At 48.6% G+C, this 20,549-nt stretch overlaps 8 protein-coding genes across 8 annotated transcripts; 4 read left to right on the top strand and 4 right to left on the bottom strand.

Moving 5' to 3' along the window:
- Positions 1 to 203: 203 nt before the first annotated feature.
- ABOM_005696 (actin-binding ADF family protein) lies at positions 204 to 703 on the bottom strand (the record flags this gene model as incomplete). Its single annotated transcript, XM_022532825.1, has 2 exons — positions 204 to 363; positions 426 to 703. Coding segments are annotated over 2 exons (438 nt in total), but the record flags the coding sequence as incomplete, so codon positions are not given.
- Positions 704 to 3,002: 2,299 nt separating this feature from the next.
- ABOM_005695 (putative ABC transporter) lies at positions 3,003 to 5,272 on the top strand (the record flags this gene model as incomplete). Its single annotated transcript, XM_022532824.1, has 8 exons — positions 3,003 to 3,183; positions 3,239 to 3,479; positions 3,540 to 3,798; positions 3,861 to 4,296; positions 4,349 to 4,428; positions 4,479 to 4,632; positions 4,754 to 4,971; positions 5,030 to 5,272. The coding sequence occupies 8 exons, from the start codon at positions 3,003 to 3,005 to the stop codon at positions 5,270 to 5,272; spliced, it is 1,812 nt and encodes a 603-aa protein (XP_022389767.1).
- Positions 5,273 to 6,525: 1,253 nt separating this feature from the next.
- On the top strand, positions 6,526 to 6,888 carry ABOM_005694 (uncharacterized protein; the record flags this gene model as incomplete). The annotated part of the gene is made up of 1 exon (XM_022532823.1): positions 6,526 to 6,888. The coding sequence occupies one exon, from the start codon at positions 6,526 to 6,528 to the stop codon at positions 6,886 to 6,888; it is 363 nt and encodes a 120-aa protein (XP_022389768.1).
- A 492-nt stretch (positions 6,889 to 7,380) lies between these two features.
- Positions 7,381 to 9,145, bottom strand: ABOM_005693 (phthalate transporter; the record flags this gene model as incomplete). Its single annotated transcript, XM_022532822.1, has 7 exons — positions 7,381 to 7,504; positions 7,555 to 8,016; positions 8,067 to 8,430; positions 8,485 to 8,602; positions 8,651 to 8,779; positions 8,832 to 8,871; positions 8,925 to 9,145. The coding sequence occupies 7 exons, from the start codon at positions 9,143 to 9,145 to the stop codon at positions 7,381 to 7,383; spliced, it is 1,458 nt and encodes a 485-aa protein (XP_022389765.1).
- Positions 9,146 to 9,661: 516 nt separating this feature from the next.
- ABOM_005692 (alkyl/aryl-sulfatase) lies at positions 9,662 to 11,488 on the top strand (the record flags this gene model as incomplete). Its single annotated transcript, XM_022532821.1, has 1 exon — positions 9,662 to 11,488. One exon carries the CDS (start codon positions 9,662 to 9,664, stop codon positions 11,486 to 11,488), a length of 1,827 nt encoding a protein of 608 aa, XP_022389766.1.
- Positions 11,489 to 11,715: 227 nt separating this feature from the next.
- ABOM_005691 (uncharacterized protein) lies at positions 11,716 to 14,710 on the bottom strand (the record flags this gene model as incomplete). The annotated part of the gene is made up of 5 exons (XM_022532820.1): positions 11,716 to 12,438; positions 12,495 to 12,638; positions 12,685 to 13,441; positions 14,127 to 14,440; positions 14,504 to 14,710. The coding sequence occupies 5 exons, from the start codon at positions 14,708 to 14,710 to the stop codon at positions 11,716 to 11,718; spliced, it is 2,145 nt and encodes a 714-aa protein (XP_022389763.1).
- Positions 14,711 to 16,394: 1,684 nt separating this feature from the next.
- On the bottom strand, positions 16,395 to 17,558 carry ABOM_005690 (uncharacterized protein; the record flags this gene model as incomplete). Its single annotated transcript, XM_022532819.1, has 2 exons — positions 16,395 to 17,315; positions 17,391 to 17,558. 2 exons carry the CDS (start codon positions 17,556 to 17,558, stop codon positions 16,395 to 16,397), a joined length of 1,089 nt encoding a protein of 362 aa, XP_022389764.1.
- A 1,142-nt stretch (positions 17,559 to 18,700) lies between these two features.
- ABOM_005689 (uncharacterized protein) lies at positions 18,701 to 20,032 on the top strand (the record flags this gene model as incomplete). Its single annotated transcript, XM_022532818.1, has 1 exon — positions 18,701 to 20,032. One exon carries the CDS (start codon positions 18,701 to 18,703, stop codon positions 20,030 to 20,032), a length of 1,332 nt encoding a protein of 443 aa, XP_022389825.1.
- Between the last annotated feature and the right edge of the window lie 517 nt (positions 20,033 to 20,549).

The following is a 20,549-nucleotide window of genomic DNA, read 5'->3' as shown; positions in this document are numbered from 1 at the left end:
AGATCGAAGACGATATATTACTGGGTTATGCACATATATCAAGAGGCATATATAAATGGGCATATCCAGCACAGCAAACCCTAGAGCGGGTGTGAGAAGGCTGATGTGCAAAATTATACCCTTGCTACCTTCCTGAGCGGTTTGCTTTGTCGAGAACTAATCACGCCACGAGTTAGCTCGTCAGACTTGAGACAGTCAATTTACTAGGGGAAATAGGCGATGGGTACAGTACCAGCTTCATATGAAACCTCGCTCTGCTCTGTGGCAGATATGTCAACTGCTATGCCATTTAGTGATGTCCGGAGTCTATCCGTGGCCGCGGCATATAGCATCTTCTCCTTGATTCTTGCGGTCTCTGGTGCCCTACAAAGGGAATTAGCTACATGCACCATGCAAGGGCTGCCGATAGGTGTTGACGAGCATACCATGAGATAAAGACTAACTTATTTCGTTTGCCGCCTGTCGGCACCTCAAACTGAAAATCGTAGACTGCCCATCTGCACTCGCTATCAGGAAGATCAGCAATGAAGTCGTCATAGTCCTCTGCTGTTGAGGTTTTCAGAACGACTATCTCGGTCCGAGCAGAGTTCAGTCCGTAGAGAATGTATCTGTAAGACTTCTTGAGCTTCAACTCCTGGAAATCGCCCAAGGCTTCACTGCTTAGTCCTATACCTGAAGCCTGTGAGATGTCAGCGTCGAGGCCCTAAGAGTCATACTTCAGTAGAGGACACCTGCCATTGTGCTATGTTGTTCTAGGTGTACAGGGCAAAGTCTTTCCTAGGCGAAGGATAAAAGGTAACAGGAGACAATGTAGGAGCGTCAGTACCACATTAAATAGTAGAAGATCTAAGCGGGGTATCAAAGCCAACACATCATGTAGGCTGCGGGCAACGTGACCAGGCGCTTCTTGCAGCGCTTCAACTCCGGTAGCGGACTCGGTCCAAAGCTTGCTACTCCTCAGCCAGCCACCGCTGGAAACGGTACTACTTGTGTAACATTACGTAGTTTGGTTCATCTATCTATGTGATATCGACATTTGTCAATCCGCCATATGCAAACATTTGATTCGAAATCGAGACTCCAACCTGGCAGTTGGCGGTGGTGGTGATTTCAAGTTGGCTGTGAGTACTACTACTAGTAGTAGTATCCACTGGGTACTGAGCCAGAATGCCTCAAATATCATTCTCATTGGCTTTCCGCGACCCACCAACCAGGAGCACGCTCCTGGCCCCGGTCAATTGCACGGCTCGACAAAAGCAAAGTGATGATTTGCTCTAGGCTTTTCTGAGAACCTAGTATTGCTCTTCATATCCATTCGGGGTGCCCGTATATTGTCACTATGCCAAGGGCGCCATGCGGCGGAGATAATCTGGTCTGAACTAGACGCTCATGATCTAGATCTCCGAGTCTGAAAGCCACTAAACTGCTTATGTAAATACAGTGAACCATAACGCAGATTTGTATGCGGAGCTTGACGCCTCTGGGACCTACAAAAAGTATGCAAGAGGTTTTATGACAACAATGTCGGCGATCAGGACGCCTCGATATATTTATGCAGTGCAAGCGTTGATTCCCTGCAACACTAGTGAAAGGCCAGCACAGGATGATCAAACTGTTCCCCATCATCTTCCATCTAGACCTTTTTTCCACCATTGCTCCTCACACAATTGCCCCCCCCCCCCCCCCCCCTGCACATCACCCCTGCTGTCAACGAAACTGGTGGAGGTTGTTACTCTGCCAACCCTAGTCGACCGTGCCACGATGGTTGCTAACCCAGTGCATAAATCACGCAACGCTGTGCCTTCCGATCGTTGAGATCTACCCCACCTCGTAGATTATCTCGACGTCCACTCTTATTCCTTGGTGCTTTGATGTACTATATGAAATCAGGCTGAAAATCACCAGAGTTTCTGTGTAGCGAGTACTAGTAGTAGCGAGCTGTTTCCAAATCAATGAGTAACCATCCGCTAGGGCTAGTACCAGACATTATATACACGAGTGGCCAAGTTGATGCGATCCATGTTTTGTGTGACTGTGACTGGACCTATTAGTGTCGCAGTTATATCAAATCTCTCACTTGGTACCACCACAGGGTCAGTGGTCTAGGTCTTTGGCATCGTCACTTATTTTAGTAGGTATGTTTCGTTGTATACAGTATAACAGGATAATATTTCCCCCAAAATATAGGCGACTAAGACAGAGTTGAAAAAGAATGGGAAGTAGTGGGAGCTGAATGGTTCAGCCGCGCCTCCAACGTGAATCAGCCCAAGGAACGTGACGGGTTGTTACAAACGGGACCGTTGGCGAAACTAAACCTAATGAGGACAAAAAGTCAAGGGGGACCAGTTCGTAAAGGGAGCTGAACAAACAGGGACCGTGCACAATTATGAGACGAATTGCTTCTTTTTTTTTTTTTCTTTCTTCTCCTCTGGTTTCTTTCGGACGAGACAATCGTTTACAAAATGGGTAATGTAACCCTCGGCTGGAATGTCATACAGTGCTATATGTTTCTCGCACGAATCGGGGACCTTCCCCAAGAGATGAATTTTTCCTCTCGGGAAAATCCTCCTGGTACCATGGGACTCAGATCGGACGGAAGGCGAAGAACGGCGTTCATCCACTTTTTCCCAACCCTCGGGGATCACCCTTGTTTTTAGGGCCCACCGATCGACAGCCTGAGGCTACGAGTACGTAGTACCTACTAAGTACTACCAACTACTAGTAGTAATAGTAGTAAAATAACTGCTGCAAATGCAACGCTGACGATCCAGACAATAGTCCGTCCACGAGTCGGCGATTTTTCGCTTGCCATCGCCTCCCACCTTCGATAAGCGTCTGCACCTGACCTGCTTCTTGTTGGACGCCGACAGGGATCCTGTCACGGTGCGCCAACGCTCAAGTAATTCAATTTCTTATAAATTTCCCTAGCCTCGCCCACAATCGGTTCATGCACGGTGTTTCTGTGGTAAAACTCGACCTTTCGATCACGACCGTTGTGCACTATGGAGCCCGACCAGGCCAGCGCTTTGGATACCCTCGATCTTGAACGAAATGACCATCAGTTTTTGATGAACAACACCGTTCAATCCTTCACGTGGGATAATCTGACCGTAACGGTGAAGGATAGACGCACAAAAGGACCTCGGAATCTGATCGAAGGATGCAGCGGAACTGCCCACCATGGTATAGCACTACACCATAACTTCATGGAGTCAAACGAAGCACTAACTAAATACAGGCCAACTGATCGCGTTGATGGGCCCCTCCGGCTGCGGAAAGACAACTCTCTTAAACGTTCTTGCGCGTCGCACAGCTTCCGCCGGTGCGAAAAACACGGGGGAGTGTTACGTAAATGGAGCAAAGCTCGACAATGACACCTTCAACAGGATCACATCCTACGTCGAACAGGAGGATGCGTTGATCGGATCCCTGACGGTGCGGGAGACACTGAAGTTTGCCGCGGATCTGTCTCTGCCGGGGTATGGACCCCTACGACTTGTATCACCTCGTCGGAGTATTCATGCGCTGACACAATCTAGCTCGGTGACGCGATCTCAAAAAGCAGATCGCATCCAGACCCTGCTGAGCGCATTCGGAATCCAGAACCAGGCCTCGACTCTGGTGGGAACTCCAATCCGGAAGGGAATCAGTGGAGGCCAAAAGCGACGGGTCAGCGTCGCCAGTCAGCTTATCACATGTCCCAAGATCTTGTTCCTTGATGAGCCAACAAGTGGATTGGATTCGACTGCTAGCTACGAGGTCATCTCATACGTCAAAAGGCTTGCGGTAGCAAACAATGTACGTTGCTCTGGGGAGGGGTTTACAAGCATACCACAGACGACTAACAGATCATACTAAAGCTTATCATAATTGCCAGTATCCACCAGCCATCGACAACAACCTTCCAGCTGTTTGACAACCTCCTCCTTCTCTCAGGCGGAAAGACATGTTACTTTGGACCCGTTTCCGAGGTCCCAAGCTACTTCAATAACATCGGATATCCTATTCCCTCCAGTACAAATCCAGCGGAGTACCTCTTGGATGCGGTCAGCTCTGACTTTACAGTCCATGAGGATCAGGTCGGGAAAATCCAAACCGCATGGGCACAGTCCGCCGAGTATGCCGCATTAAGCAAGCAACCACAGAGCGCAAACGAGAAGAACGTGAACACAATCAACATCGACGAACTAAGCCGCCCAGGTATTCCCCGAATTACCATGTCTCTTCTCCATCGGCTCTTCATCAAAAGTTATCGCGACGTTGTAGCCTACGGTATTCGGATTGTCATGTACTTAGGTACAAGCCTCCCTTACCTTTCTCGATCGCACATAACTAACATGTTATCCAGGGCTGGCAATCATGATGGGGACGGTATGGCTGCGTCTTCACACCTCCCAGGAGTATATCCAACCATTTATCAATGCAATTGTAAGCTTATTATCTTTCTTCCCCCCGGACTATAGCCTAACGAGAATCAGTTCTTCGGCTCGGCTTTCATGAGTTTTATGGCCGTTGCCTACGTCCCATCCTTCCTTGAGGACCGGGCAACTTTTACCAAAGAACGAGCAAACGGACTCTACGGCGCCCTTCCCTTCGTTATCTCCAACTTCATCATCGGCTTGCCGTACTTATGTACGCCCTTCCCCCAACTGCCAGATCATTGTTTGGACTAAGCTAACAATGGCCGCAAAAGTCATAATTTCAGTCCTCTTTTCAATAGTCAGCTACTGGCTCTCCAACTTTCGGCCCACAGGCGCCGCATTCTTCACCTGGGTGATGTGGCTCTTCCTGGACCTCGTCGCCGCCGAATCCCTCGTGGTGTTCGTGACCGCCATATTCCCGAATTTTGTGATCAGCCTGGCGCTCGTCGCGTTTGCCAACGGGCTCTGGATGAGTGTGGGCGGGTTCCTCGTTTCGCCGACCATTTTGAATCCATTTTGGAAATATGTTTTCCACTATATTGATTACCAGGTATGCTACTCTTTCTGAACTCTGCGTCACTAAAGGTGCTTTACTGACTCGGTTGCAGGCGTATGTCTTTCAAGGGATGATGGTTAATGAGTTTAGTGAGAGGACATATTCGTGTGGCTCGGGGTGTCAATGTATGTATCAGACAGACCTGGCAGATCAGTGTATGATCCGAGGAACCGGGGTTCTGAAGGAATATGGGTATGCCACGGGTCGGACAGGGAAGTGGGTAGGTATTCTGATAGGCATCATTGCCGTTTACCGATTGTTTGGCTATATCGCCTTGGTGTTGAGGAGGACTTGAGTTAGGTCTATGATTCAGCTGCATCGTATGTAATTACGGAAGGCGTTAGGTTGGGGCATATTAGGGCACTAGTATCTGATAATCAGATCGAAGCGAACAAATACAGTGTTTTGCGAAATGCACCCGGACCGGGGTTAGATTCAAGCCGAAACACGGTGAAAGATTCACGCTCAATGCTGGGCTGCAGGGTAGCTATCGACTGCTCCTGTATAATCGGTGAAAATACCAGCCGAAACAATACTCCATGAAGCCATGCATTGTACAACGATCTGTTGCGAAGCAGGACTATGTCCTCATTTTCACTTACATAGGTTGAGAAAGACATGAGACAAACATAATATTCACATATATGCCATTGATCATTCTACATTCCACTTTATTCAATGACACACCCCACCTCGAAATCACTATATTCCAAACAAATAACACAACCATGAAACTCCCCACCCTTCTCACCCTCCTCCTCGTAATCCTCTGCCTCGTACTCAATCCCAGCACCGCCCACCCTATTGAAACGCGCAATGTCCCAGGAATCCTCAAAGAATTCGCCCTAATCGGCGAAAACCTTATCCTCCTCGACAAAAGCCGCCAGGGCATTACCAGCCCAAGAAAGAAAACAAACTCGGCCTCAAACGCAAGCGCACCAATGTCGAGATATCCATCATCAAATCCATGAATGCCTTGCATGCCTCGCCACCCTTCAAAAAACAGGAAAGTTCCACCGTAGCCAACGTGGCAGTGAAGATGCAGCCAGTTTGGGTGGGGTATTTGCATGATATTGTTACTAGAGTATGATTCTATCGACATTGATTGGGGTTGCTGGATGGTTGGTTATTTGTATACTGTACCATCGGGGGCTGATAACGTGACTGTGTGCTATCTTCGAGGCCTGAATTTGAAAAGGCGAAGATTGTGGACCGCATTCAAGAGCATATTAGGGATTTCAAGGAGCGGTGTCGCCATTTTGAGGGGTCTTTGGAGGAGAAACTGAAGCCAGAAGATAGAGACTCTATTGGGGATCGTAATGCGCAGCTGGATCGGGAGTTCGATCGGACGATTGAGGCGTTTAATTAGGGTTAGCTTGAGGGATATCTACAGTTGATGTAGGATCTGCCGTAGATGTATTTAATACCGGTTTACCGAGCTGTTTCTTCCTTTTTTTTCTTTTCTTTTCTTTTTTTTTTGGCGGAAACTTTCCTGATGAAAGTTTGATGTAATTTATATATTTTGAAGGTACGGACCATTAAACTACTATGTCTCTGACTCACCCTTTTATGTACTCCTGGGCCGGCGTGCACTCCATACCAGGCCTCTACGCTTTCACAGTGATATATGGCTTCTTTGCCGCCGGCGTGCAATCCTTCTTCCCGGCGGTGGTCACCCGTCTCACCCATGACCAGACCCGTATCGGAACAGGGATGGGCATGGTGTTTGCTATCGTGGGCGTTGCCTCTTTGGTTGGGTTGCCGTTGTCTGGGGCGCTGGTCAGTGCCCGGCCTGGTGGAGGGTTTTTGGATGCCCAGATGGCTGCAGGGACGTTTTTGGCGGTTGGCGCTGTGTTTATGGGTCTGACGAGGGCGGCCAAGACGGGGCCAGTGTGGTTTGTGAAGGCTTAGAGGCTGTAGTGGTGTGATTTGAATTCAGAGGAGACATCCATATAGAAAGTGCTCCGACTTCTTGTTTAGAGCATACAATAAATAAGCGGCGGTATTGCACCTGGGTTGGGCCGATACTTGCTCTCTCTCCTCTTATCCTGTGGAGACTTTGGTGCCGTGCAAGTTGCTTCCTGCTTGCATTACTTGTTCTGTATACGTTGGCTGTTTCGGTAACAACTAAAAACCATTGATATCAATTGGCTGGCCCTGCATGCAAGCAGCCCCGTCCAACGATGCTTCTTCGGCTCTCAGGTCTTGTCGGAGACTGAAGGTAGTGCCCTTACAATTCTGAGCTACAGTATTGCAGTTCGGTACAATGGAGTCAACTGTAAACTTGGTGTTTTTTGTTTCATTACTTTCCGTCAATTCAAAAGAGTTACCTAAGTATCCATATCATACTCCATTCATTGTCAAGGACTAACCCTCCCAAATTTGAACAATTCCCATGTCGCCTCAGAGTGTATATCGGAACTCTGGAAGCCCTTCAATGACAAGTTTGCCCTTTGCTGCCCGTCTGTTCGAGATGTAGAAATAGAGGCTGAGCACACCTACTACTACTATTGACATGATATTGCACCTTAATAAAGTGTCAGTAAAAGACTAAGACAGGTAGAAGAGTCCACTCACGCAATACAGGCATAGATACCGGGGAGGTAGCGGGGAGAATCCTGAGACCGGAACACCAGGGACCCAGCTACACCGCCAGTACCGCCAAAGCTGACTATACTCGCGCTGCAAAAGGCGCGCTTCCACTGCCCACGGATGTTATTTGCCTGATATGTCAGGGCGGCTGGGATGGTAGCATTGGATGCCGAAGTCACGAGAAAGATCCCGAAGTACTGCACGCCAGGGATTTGGACCCAGCCAAGAATGGCTAAACCCACGATGCATTGAATACAGTTGTACACAATCAATGGAGCGCGGATGTGGTATTTGTCACCAATCCAGCCCTGAGCATACATGAAGATACCGGCGAAGAAGTATGGTGGTGTTGTGAGGACTTGTGACGCTGCTTGGGGAAATTTGAGCTCACTCCGGAGAATGAGCGGAAGAAAGAAGGTAATCGCATACGACACAACTGTTGCAGAACTATAGAAAATGAGTGTCTTTCAAAGTGGTGCGCGCGTTTACGAACTCACAAGAAAATAAGGGCAAAGCCCCATATTTTGGGGTCCAGAGCAGGCTTTAGGAACTCCTTTAGATTGAACGCGGCTTCAGAGGAGTCGCGTCTATCTCGGTTCAGTCGCCGGATAACGAATGCGGTTTCCTCTTTGGAAAGAAATTTCCAAGAGAGATTGTTCTCGTTAGGGAAATTGACAATTAAAAAGAAGCCGACCACTCCGACAAGACAGGTGAGGATTCCTTCCATAACAAAGATCCACCTCCATGCACTCAAATTACCTAGGCCGTTCATGTGTACAAAGCCATACGAGAGGATTCCGGAGAAAGCTCCCCCAATGACGCTAATCAAGTAGAAGGATGAATATCTCTTGTGTAAGTCATCTAGACAAGGTAAGCCGCGGATATCTACACCAACGAAAAAGGCCGAACACTCACATCGAGTATACCACATAGAAAGAAGATACACTGAGCCCGGAAAGAGCCCAGCTTCAAGGAACCCCAAGACTATGCGAAGTCCAACGAGCACCGTCCAGTTATGTATAAATCCAAACCCCTGCCCATGGTTAACCAGTCCTTCGGACCCAAGGGCGGGACCTCATACCATCATAACAATTCCCCAGGAAAATGTGATTCCAGAAAGGAAGATCTTCGGCCCAACCTTACGAATTACCGTAATAAGCGGGAATTGAAATAAGACATAGGGAATGAAAAATGTGAGGAGCGTGATGGACTACTGAACAATTAGCACATGCATTGGGTAGAGAGAGATATGTAACACTCACATAGCGAGAGCCAATATAGAGATGGAGCTCCTCTTCCATGCTTTGGTTTCATCAACATGATATTCATCCGGAATGCCGTACATGACAACTTACCCAGCAATCATAGCATTTCCCAGGTTGGTCCGATCCACCAAACTAACACACATGAGAAGCCCTAAGCCTGTCACTAGCCTTCGATCGATCTTGTGCAAGATTCTTCTCTGTTCCTTAAGTGGGTAGACCTCATCCCTATCCAAATCATCTTCTAGACTGTCTGTGCCTGATAGAGACCCACCCAGCTGTCTCTTCTCCAGATAAGTCTCAGCTTCCGACATGGAGTCTGGTTTGTCGCCTTTGTTCCCGCTAGATTGATACGGCTGTCGACATCTCGAGCTGCAGCCCCCTCAACCTTTTTATAACAATTCTTGTGCCTCACCTCGGTTCAACGTTCGTACTTTCATGGCATCGTTGATCACATCATTCTAGGGCGATGTTGCACACCCAAAGCCATCTCGAGTGCTTTGTGCGCAACCATTGGTCCCCGCTTAGTTGTAGATTTAGCGGTGGGGAAAGTGGATACCATCGTTCCTTCACTGATGGAGCTCTGTCTGCGGTTTAAACCATATTCGGCAAGTGAATCGTGAGGTTATATAAGCATCCATGGATGAGCCCCCAATGGACTTTATGGGCGTTTCTGGTCGAACCGAGGCTTGGGAATCATTCACTTTCTCACTTCTTTTTACCCGCCAGAGTAAAATATATAATTGCTCCCTGCCGTCTAGTCGTGGAAGAGTAGCGCCGAAACCAACCAACCAAACGACAGATTCCACGTATCATAAACATCCTCCATTATGACTTTCTCGCCATCGTTTGACGACAGAGCCGACTTTGAGAACGCTACCCGAGGGTTTATCCATGCGTTGAAACCATGTATCATACGAAACGCCAGTGGCCGCGTAGTGTGGAACAACGATGAATACGATTTTCTTCGAGGCGCAGGCTGCCCTGCAACGGCCGAGCCAAAGCTGTGGCGACAAGGCCAATTGAACTCAATCCAGGGCCTTTTCCTAGTAACAGATGGAATGTACCAAATCCGAGGTTTCGATCTGTCGAACATGACTGTCGTTGAGGGAAATAAAGGTGTTATTGTGATTGACCCTCTCACATCGGTCGAATGTGCAGCGGCTGCACTAGCGCTTTACCGTGAACACCGGGGAGACCGGCCAGTAACTGGTTTGATCTATTCACACTCGCATGTAGATCACTTTGGTGGCGCCCAGGGCGTGCTCCCATCAGGCACAACTGCATCGATACCTATTATCGCCCCAGAGGGATTCATGGCCGAAGCGACCAGCGAAAACATCTACGTCGGCGACGCCATGCGCCGGCGTGCAGGGTATATGTATGGCATGCGATTACCGAAAGGGCCAGATGGTCACATTGGTTGTGGTTTGGGAATGATGCCCTCTAGCGGGACGATGTCATTGATTCCTCCAAACGTCTCTATCTGCCACACAGGCGAGGAACGGACGGTGGATGGCGTTCGGATTGAATTCCAAATGGTCCCTGAAACCGAGGCGCCAGCGGAGATGAACTTCTATTTTCCCGACCACAAGGCACTTTGCATTGCTGAATGTGCGACTCATTGCCTTCACAATATAATCACCCTTCGCGGGGCTCTGGTTCGTGACGCGAAGGCTTGGGCACGCTATCTCGACGAAACAGCAGTGCTATATGGACAGAAAGCCAATGTGCTCTTCGCTGGCCACAATTGGCCGACCTGGGGCCAGGCCGATATCGTAAAGTTCATATCGGAGCAACGAGACCTCTACACCTACCTTCATGATCAAACGGTGCGGATGATGAATCTCGGCCTAACGGGAGTCGAGATTGCGGAAAGGTTCGCCCTCCCACCGGCATTGCAAATGGCGTGGCATACACAGGGTTACTATGGCTCTGTTAGTCACAATGTCAAAGGCATCTACCAACGCTATTTGGGTTGGTTCGATGGGAATCCAGCACACCTATGGGAGTACCCAGCGGCTGAAGCTGGTCAAAGATACATTGATTGTATGGGAGGTGTAGACGAGGTTGTTCGGAAGGCAAAAGAGTATGCTAGTAACGGCGATTCACGCTTCGCGGTGACACTATTGGGCCACGCCATAGCCGCTCATCCCGAACACAAAGAGTCAAGACTTGCGCTGGCATCTGTATACAGGAAACTGGCATATGGCTGTGAAAATGCGACATGGCGCAACTTCTATCTTTCGGGTGCCCAGGATATGTGCTCTCCTCCTGCACTAGATCGCTTGGAACACCCGAAAAGTGAATACAGGGTTGCACTATCAATGGAACAACTGCTTACTCTTCTGTCCGTTCAATTGGATGGACCCAAAGCCGCAGAGGAATCGTTCACAATAGACCTGCATCTGCATGACAAAAAGCAAAGTTGGCGGTTAATTTTGAGCAATGGGGCATTGACATATCGCATTACAACGGGTCAGGACATGTCGATTGGCACAGCCGGTTTGCGTCTAACCCTCACAAAGAACGAGTTGGTGGAGATATTGAATGGGCGTGGAAGCATCCCAGATAACAGTTCGGAGGGCGACATGAGCCTGCTCTTCAGGTTAATGAGATTGGTCGGGGCATCTGCACCCCCACAGAGCCTTTTGTAAATGCAGTCTTTCCCGGGAATATGTAATGTTGTTGCATTCTCGGGAGGCCTTGAAAGGCTGTGTGGTAGAAAAGGTGCAATATTGTACATAGTCGATTATTATACGATAACGACCCAGAGAGATGCAACATATGGCATAGAACACGGCACCCCCTACCCGAGAACAAGTATATTAAGCCCACTGTCTTAGAATATTCATAGAAGAAGACAGAAGGGGACTTGTCGTGATCAGGGCACAGGCGCGCACGTATTTCGTAGATTCCTCGCCATGAAATGTGCCTGCCCTATACCCATGTCATTCCCAATCGCCTCGAATCGTTCAACCACCCATTCCCGCAAAGTAGAGCCTAGGGGGCTTGTATTGGCCGCCACGTATAGGGGCCATAAAATCGTAAATCCCCCCATACAGTGGTCAAGCGATGGGAACTCTGTGGCCTTGCTGTCTACAAGTTTGAGTGCGAAAGGGACGCTTTCTGCAATTTCTGTGGTCAACTGGGCCACAGTTTCTCCTATCTGGGATTTTTCTGCTTGGCCACCTATCTCTGCGCTGTTGAGCATTAATTGGTTGACTAGTATGCGAGCGGTCCGATAAAAATTCCAGATATTGCATGCCCAAAGATCAGGGTATATATGATATACTTGACTATAGTAGAATTTCATATGAGACGGGCTCCGGTTGCGCACGGGAGGCCCTGGTACGGTCTGGTAAGCCCATCGAGATGGAAGAGTGTGTCTCCACTGGCGAAGATATCTGTCAATAGTTGCTGCCGAGGATACTTTATCAGATGCCAAATTCATTTGTGCCTGGGATAGCAGTCGGGCAACGTGGGCAACGAGATCAACCAGCTCATCCGCTTTCCCGTCGGCTGTTGATCTCTCTGCCATAGCCTGGAGGGACCAGTGCACGATCGATGCCGGAACGGAGAGGCGCCAGTGCAAGCAGCTGGCTATCTAACTGGGGTATCAGTTGCGATAGAGGTTCCCAGGATAGCTTCATTGGTGCTTACGATCTGCACTCGCAGGTGGGTGAACATTCTCATGCCCACAATCCATTTGATCTGCTCGGCCCCTCTCATTTCTATAAGGGTTGTGGCACCGCGAATATGCTGTGCCCATGACTGTAAAGAGGAAGGAGTGTTGCAAGTCAAGACCTACTGGAATCAATATGTTTACTCGAACTAAGGTCGCTCAGCCTACCTCAAACATGCCGAGAAGCATTGTCGCCGCTAGTGCAGCGTCACTCTTACGCTGAGCTTCGTCTTTCAAGGCGCTATTGATTAGATGCAATGCTCGTGTATATTCTTGAGTCGCTTTATTCATCAAATCAGGGGACTTTTTGATGTTAGACAGCCCTGCTAAACCCACTGCAACCAGACTCTGCATGACCGATGGGCTGTTTGCTGCTAACACTTCCATCTGAGAGGCACTCAGATAGATGGGGATATTGTGCCCATCTTCAAGAACGTAGTACCGGAAGAAAAATCCGACCGACTCAGCGGACGTGGATGATGGAAGAGACGCCGGGAGAGATTGTAAAGATTGAGCAACAACGGCATCTTTGAAGGCTCGGCGACTTTGTGGTCCTGTTTCCTTGGCCACACTGACTTGTCGCTCAGTACTGTATTGAGCAAATCGCACCCGGGACCTAACTTTCTCGTTCTCATCGCGATAATGCAGTTGTTGCAGATCGCGGTAGCCTGGACAAGAGAAGAATGCTCGTACACATTGCGAACATGTTGGTTCTGCTCGATCACACTGTTGACCGACGCTTAGCAAATATTTCAGTATAAGGTAAAACAGCAAGAGCATACTTTGATTCTGCGGGTGCGACAATTGCCACACCCTTTGCTGATACGAGGTCGATAGACCATTGCAGACAGTGTCAAGAATGCTAAGCTTCCCTGCAGCCTGAGGAGCAACGAAGGTCTCGTGCGGGCCGAGGCTCCACTCCCAGCTAGCCGAAGAGAGTTTAGTGGGATATGGAACTCCGTACGGAGAACATGCACCAAAAGTTTGCCGCAGCGCAAGTACACATTAATATAGGACCCACTTTTCGGGCCGCCCTAGTAACTTTTATTATGTGGCGCGTCCCTGAGCATGTTTTTGGCAAAACACAGCTTTCTGAGAGTTAGTGATCTGGCTTCTGCCTGCTTACCTGCCTACCTACCTATCGAGGACCTCAGGAGCCATGGGATTCCATCCGGTTGAATTAAGAATTCAAGCCCTAACTCTCGTAGTCTGGGGTATTCCTCAAAAAGAGATTGCTGCATCTCTAGGACTTCCCCCGCGGACTGTCCAGGACATTTATAAACGTGCAAAGGCCAGAGGATTCGACCCTGCCAAGGATAGAAGGATCAAAATGGAATACGTTGAAGACGCTAAACGATCTGGCCGGCCAAAGAAGAACACCGAAGGAGTCGAAAACGCTGAGATTCAATCCGTTTCCTAGGCTCGAGCCGGTAGAGATAAATCTTCCGAGATCTTAGCTTATGAAGCTGATATATCCATGGATCTTTAAATAGGTATAGTTATATTTGACCAAAAGAACAGCCCTCGGCCATGACAACGATCGAACAAATGCATCCCATCCCTTTGTACTCATGAAAATACTTGAACAGTCTACCCTAGCCGTCGCTTACATTATTCGCAGCATAGAATACCCGATCAATAGTAGAAAGTCCCACCATGCTTGCATTGTGAGAAACATAATAAGCCAGTTGGGTTGTTTTGTGCCGGGGAAGACCTGTTTGTATTCGAACCAAATGACTGCGTGTGCGACCCCTAACACTACCTTTCCGACGACTGAGATCCATATGACAAGTTTCCGCTGGAAGAGAGAAAGGTCGTCCTGATCATAGAGAATAGAGACCAGGTAGCCGATCCATGAGCAGAACGAAAGGACCAGGGATAACGACGCAAAGTAAGGGAGCAAAGGAGCTGGCTCCAGTGGGGCCTGGGAATACAATTAGAGAGGTCAGGACTGTCAGATGCGGATGAAAAAAAAAAAAGCAAATACCCGGTCCGGAGCGGTATAGCTCTTGTAGGCCCAGTATGTAGAGGCTATCACAGCGCCGGCGAAGCATAGGGCGCTGAGAAATTGAATTGGAGGAATGGGCGGGGTTGTGTTAGCCCTTCTACTACCTTGCCTGTATCGGTAGGGACGCCGCTCTCGTTCGTTCTCCAGAATGGAGGAGTAGGAGGGTAGCAGTGGTTCGGTTGACATCGTCGGTGGACTGGCAGTTAATCTAGCTGAATGTCGAGGACTTATGGACAGGATACAGCCATCTGGTGATCACTGTGAGGACGGGGTTCACGGTCGGTCTGCAAGTTGCAACACGTGATGGCTGCCACTGCATCCACGCCATTCACGTCATTCCGGTCACTCATCGGAGTCAGTCGTCGGAAGAATAAGAGGAATAAAAGTACTAGTATATACTATATCCTCCTCGAGTTATGTATTAATGTGGGATATGAGATTCCATTGAGTACGGCAGTCCCTACAACTACTGCCCCCAACATTTATTATTAAGATATCTTATGGAGAGTTCCGTCGCTCAGAAGGGCATGGCTGGGAATATCTTATGTCAAATTAATTAGCTTGCCAATAAACTGTTTCTTTACCGTTTCCGATTGAAGTATGGGTACTACAATTCAGCTAAGTACTCCTCGGAAGATGTCGTCTCTCCATCATTGATGACCAAAATTCTAGTTCACGTTATTATTTCGGTCGCATATGTCACACAATACGTGGTGTCCTACCCTTGCACAGTGGGCCTTGAAATGATTATATGCATCTCTTCCCATTCAAGGCACATACACCAAGTACTTGGCACACACGGGCTCTACGGGATACCGTGAGGCACCGGCCCGTGTCTATTTATATAAGCGGGACGAGAGTCGAGTTTGAGCCGGTCAACCCCGTGGGAAGTGGATCCCTAAGCTAGGTCATTCCCCTTGCGTGCATATATTTCGATTCTCAATTAGATTTTATTTTGCGCTGTCCTGGTTAGCAATGGTATGTAGCTGAGGTGTACCGTTCACATTAGGCAGCACGCCATGCAGGGAACTTGTACGGGATGGAGTGCTCCAAAGTGTTCAACAAGAGTGCTCTTCGACTCACTCGCAGGGGTTTATTTGTGGATTTTACTTGGTTACCAATTCCATCGACGTCGAACCATCAGAATGATGCTCTCCACTGGTTTCCTTGCTATTCTAGCTAAGGTTCAGGGCGTATGTGGAACAAGCTGCCTACCGGTATATCTATCTGAACTTGGCTGGGACAGGGAAAAACCCGCTTCGCAGTTCCGGGGACCATAATCTAGAAGAGCCTGCTTGCCAGGGTGCCAGAGTATGACCCGTCTGGTATTTTTCAGACACAGGTTCCGGGTGGTTCTAAGATTAGCCAGGCTTCGAGATATATGTGGGGAGCTTCATTTATCTGGTTTACGTATGCATGTTATGGTGAATGTTTGAACATTCTATTCAACAAATAGTATAACACCTCTATATAGTACCCTGTAGTATCAACGAGCAAAAGATACCATTTTACAATATTAGAGTGTATGCGTTTTACAAAAGCAATTCGATTGACAACAATCAAATTGAAAAGGTCAGTACAGCAAAGCTTTACCTATATGTAGAGAAACCTTGTGGCAGAAAGGGGTGCTCTGTCAACAAATAAAAGTAGAAAATAGCAGATGAGTAAACATAAAATAGGTATCATTGAACCGTCACTATACAAAGGGGATATATACATAGCTAAATGGTGGTCAAAACGTCGTGTATCAGTAGAAGCCAATCGTTCACCCAATCCACGCTGGGTAGATACTCATCGGGCATCCTTATTTCTTTGTTTCTTTTTTTTTCTTTTTGCTCTTTCTTTTCATTTTCTTTTGCCTTCTTTGATTTTAGTCTTTCTCGCGATTCATTACTCGAATATCTGTCCGGATCTTGATTCCACCTAGCGGGATGTTGGCGATATCATCCGTACTCACTGTTCTGGCAGTCTCGACATCCGAGACGAGATGGTCATCGCTGTCCCTATCGCCATAGGTACGTATCGTCAGTTCCCTGGCGGGTTTAATAACAGTGGTGTTTCCGTAGCTCCCACGCTTCCCACTGCTCCCATTGCTGGACCCCCAGGAACTCCCATCTGGTCGAATAATGGCTTTGACCAGGGCGATACCACTCGGAACACTAATCGAGACGATGGAAATCGAGCCCTCTAAGACAGACCAGTACAGGTACAGCGGGAACTCCCATGTTAAATCGGCTGGCATGATGGGGACGACATTGACCACGGCGACAAGACGGCCCAGGGACAGCACGATGACGGAGTAAGTCATGAAGAAGCAGATGAGGAGATAAATGCGGCGGCGGAGGCTCATTTTCAAGGACCAGATCATGGGGATCGGGAGGATGAGGATGTAGAAGTCGATGACGGTGGAGAGGATAGCAGTCGAGAGATACCAGTCGTACTGTTTGATACATGTTCCTGGTAGGCTGCTGTTCCAGGCTTTGGCGATGGGGTTGCACTGGAAGATGGTTGAGATCTCGGCGGAGATGAGCCAACCGGAGACGAGGGCACCGATGATCCAGAGGTTTATACGGAAGGCACGGTTGTTGGAGCGGAAGACACGTGCGTAGAAGAAGGCCGCGGAGATCTTGGGGAGGCAAACTGAGGCATCGAAGAAGAATATCGCGATGAAGAGGTATTTGGATCCGGTGATGAGGTATTCTGGGTTAATGGACGCCACGACTGACATGTGGTAGCCCAAGCCGATGTTTCGCCATACTAGAACCAGGGATAGCACGACTAGTTCGCAGATCTGTGGATGGGAAGGTCAGTTACTTGACCTTTATTCCGGGTTTGATATGTACTTTGTGCCAGTGATGGGGCTTACCACAGAGAGGATTGCGAACAGGTCATCCCACCACCAGTTTTGGTGCGCGACAACCTTGCTCATAATACGCGTGACAGTAGCCAGGATTATCAGGACCATAAGGATGATACTCAATATCACAACGCCTTGCCCGCGGTCGGGCGTGCCATCTGGTACGTCTAGGGCCATGTTGGTTTGTCGTGCCCGTCCAGGGTTGTAAGAAGGGAAGCGACGCGGAAGCAAAACGTAGGTGGACGAAAAAGAGAAGTAGAGGGATCATACCGGCGTGAAGATAAGCCGGTCAGCTTGCCATGCACTGGCATTTACGGAGGAGTGAGTCGTCATGCATGGCTGTCCTTGTTTAACCTGTAGAATCAGCCCCCATTGGGCTATCTTGCGCCTCGTCTGGCCCCTCCATTGCTTCTGACGAGGGAGGGGCAGGGTTGGAGAGAGTGTGAGCAAATGAGAGTTAATTAGCCGTCCTGTCAGCATCTCATTGCTTACACAGTATGCCCCTTGCGGTGGGGGCGATTCTTTTGTCAAATCCAGCCTTGGGATAGTTGTGGGTCGGCTTACGGCCTCGCTTGGAAGATCCTTGTTCTATTTTAATAATGCTCCCAACCATCACGCTTCGGAGTACAGAGTAGGGAATGAAGATAAATTTTATGTTATCTGAATTTACAGACTAGACTGCCGCCAATTTGACCTGCAGAGGTCTCCAATTACTAACTCCAATATGGAGGACTAAAATATCAAAATTCTGATTTCAAGTCGCTAGGTTGACATAATATGGTTTCTTGTCTTAGTATTCTTTACTGTTTATGTATGGTCGTTTTTTTTCTCCCTTGCCAACTCTGCAAAGGCTGCAAAGGGTATATAGACTAGGTGGAAAGACTATGGAGTAATTTGCTGAGATTTTTTAAAATACCAAGCAAGGGCCAACAGAGAACAAAAACACGCTGGCGGCTAATGGGACGCCACAGTCAGGCGACGTGCCGATCCGCGCTCGTTTGGACCACCAGCTCGTGCTGACTGGATTGCCGAGGAGGAGGAGACCATCAGACAACTTGAACCAGGATGCACTACCGAGTATGGGCGGAGATCACAGCACGGCCCGTTGTGGAGTCTCAGGAACAACAAAGGAAAAGCATAGATTAAATGGGTGCAAAGCCAAGTCTGCCTAGATAAACTGCCTCGCAATGCACGGGGCGGATTTAAGATTGTCATAATCCTAATATATCACCCGCCATATCTCTCGTCATCTCTCTCCGTCTCTAAGTCCAAAATTTCCTATCCCGTTCTGTTTCACAAACAAGGAGTACTGAGCAGCCATGAGTTGGACGAAAGTATCAGAGCGCCGCTGGGAGCGTCCTGTCACCGGAATGGAGGGATATTTTGTCTATACGGGAGCGATGTCAGCTGCTCTCTACGATGGCCGCCACCAGTACACCATCTTCTCTAAGCTGAAGGTTGATCTCGATATCAACCCAGCTGACATCGAATCTGCGTTGAAGCACGCCTGGAAGCAATTACGCTCTGAGCAGCCCCAGATCGCTACCACAGTTGATGGCACGACGATGGTCTATGAGGTTCCCGATGAGGCAGCTGTGCAGGAGTGGCTGGCCTCAACCTTTGTTGTCTCGTCTGCTGCAGATGCAGAGCAGTTATACCGCAACGTTGAGCCGATCAAGCAGGTTACACTGTACTATATTCCGAAGTCATCGGAGCTTGTATTGCGTGCTCAGCATTACACAATTGATGGGATCGGTACACTGCTGCTCTGGGACCGCTATCTGACAGCCTTGACAACTCCTGTCAAGGCCACATTCGGTGACGAGCATACCCGGTTGGCACCTTCCATTGAGGAAGTGCTCAAAGTATCCGAGCCGACGCCAGAAGAGACTGAGAAAGCCACGGCTCTCCTCATGCGCTATGCGACCAAAGTTCCGGGCATTGGCCCGGTGTCTAAAGTTGGCACCGTACCCGCCGGCCGGTCCCAGAATGCCGAAATGACATTCCCCACGCGGACGACGGAAGCAATTATCAAGACATGCAAAGAGAAAGGCATCAGCGTTACCTCGGCCGTACACGCAGCGTACATCCAGGCGATTATCAAACATGCTAATCCCAGTGGCACTTTATCCCGCTATGCAAACTTAGGGCTGTTCAACCTGCGACCATATCTACCAAAACCCTATAGCACGAATGAGTACGCGGCCTCGGTCTACTACACACCTCTTCCGTTAGACATGGATCTGCCTTCGCAATTCTGGGAGACAGCTCACGCACTGGATAATTACTATCGTACCACTGTTAAGAATGACCCTGAGATCCTGCCCCTGCACGCACACATGACACGCGTTCTCTGCCAAGCTACCCAGATGCCTGAGTACCAGGGAGGGCCCATTCCCGGAGATGCCCAGGTCAGCAGCCTGGGAGTCGCCGAGCGGTATATACAACACACGTATGGCAGCACGGTCAGGGTTCTGGACGTGAAGCTCGGCGTCGATATTGTTCTCGGCATGACCATGCTTTTCATATACACATTCCGCGACCAGCTACATCTCGTTTACAGCTTCAACGATGGGTATGAGGAGCCAGCACACATTAGTATGTACCTAGAGGAGGTGCAGAAAGTTTTGATCGAGGAATTGTTGGCGTGATGAGGTCCTCAAATAGAATTCCAGCTGACGTAGGTACACGAGAAACGGCCCTGTGGTTGCATACCTACAGCAAACTCAATGTTTTTATTAAATCGTGAATGAATGAAAATGCCTTGTTTTTTGTTTTTTCTTTTATTTTCTTAACTAAAACCTTGGCTAAAGTAACCGCCGAGATACATAACTTTATTTTCACGGGTTTAAGAATGATGCAGGCTTATATGAGTCAGATTGCTGACATTACTTGACCTTGTCTTTTGACTTGCGTGAAAAGCCTCCATTTCATGGTTACGCGAACATTATGTGGTGAGCCAAGCTTTCATGTGCTTTATCTGACTTGATACTGCTGATCTCTTGGATACCTACTCCGTTATATATATATTTATAACTATTTGTGCTTAGATGACGTAAGGCATACGGTTACTCGTACCCCTCATCTAATTTCATTGGCTTGAATAATCCAAGATATTGCAAATTAGAATTGGTGGTCTTTCAGTGTTAGTAGTAGCCACTATAGTGC

The sequence above is a fragment of the Aspergillus bombycis genome, assembly GCF_001792695.1.
Source record: "Aspergillus bombycis strain NRRL26010 chromosome Unknown contig00035, whole genome shotgun sequence".
Lineage (NCBI taxonomy): Eukaryota > Fungi > Ascomycota > Eurotiomycetes > Eurotiales > Aspergillaceae > Aspergillus > Aspergillus bombycis.
This window is presented reverse-complemented; position numbering and strand designations above follow the sequence as displayed.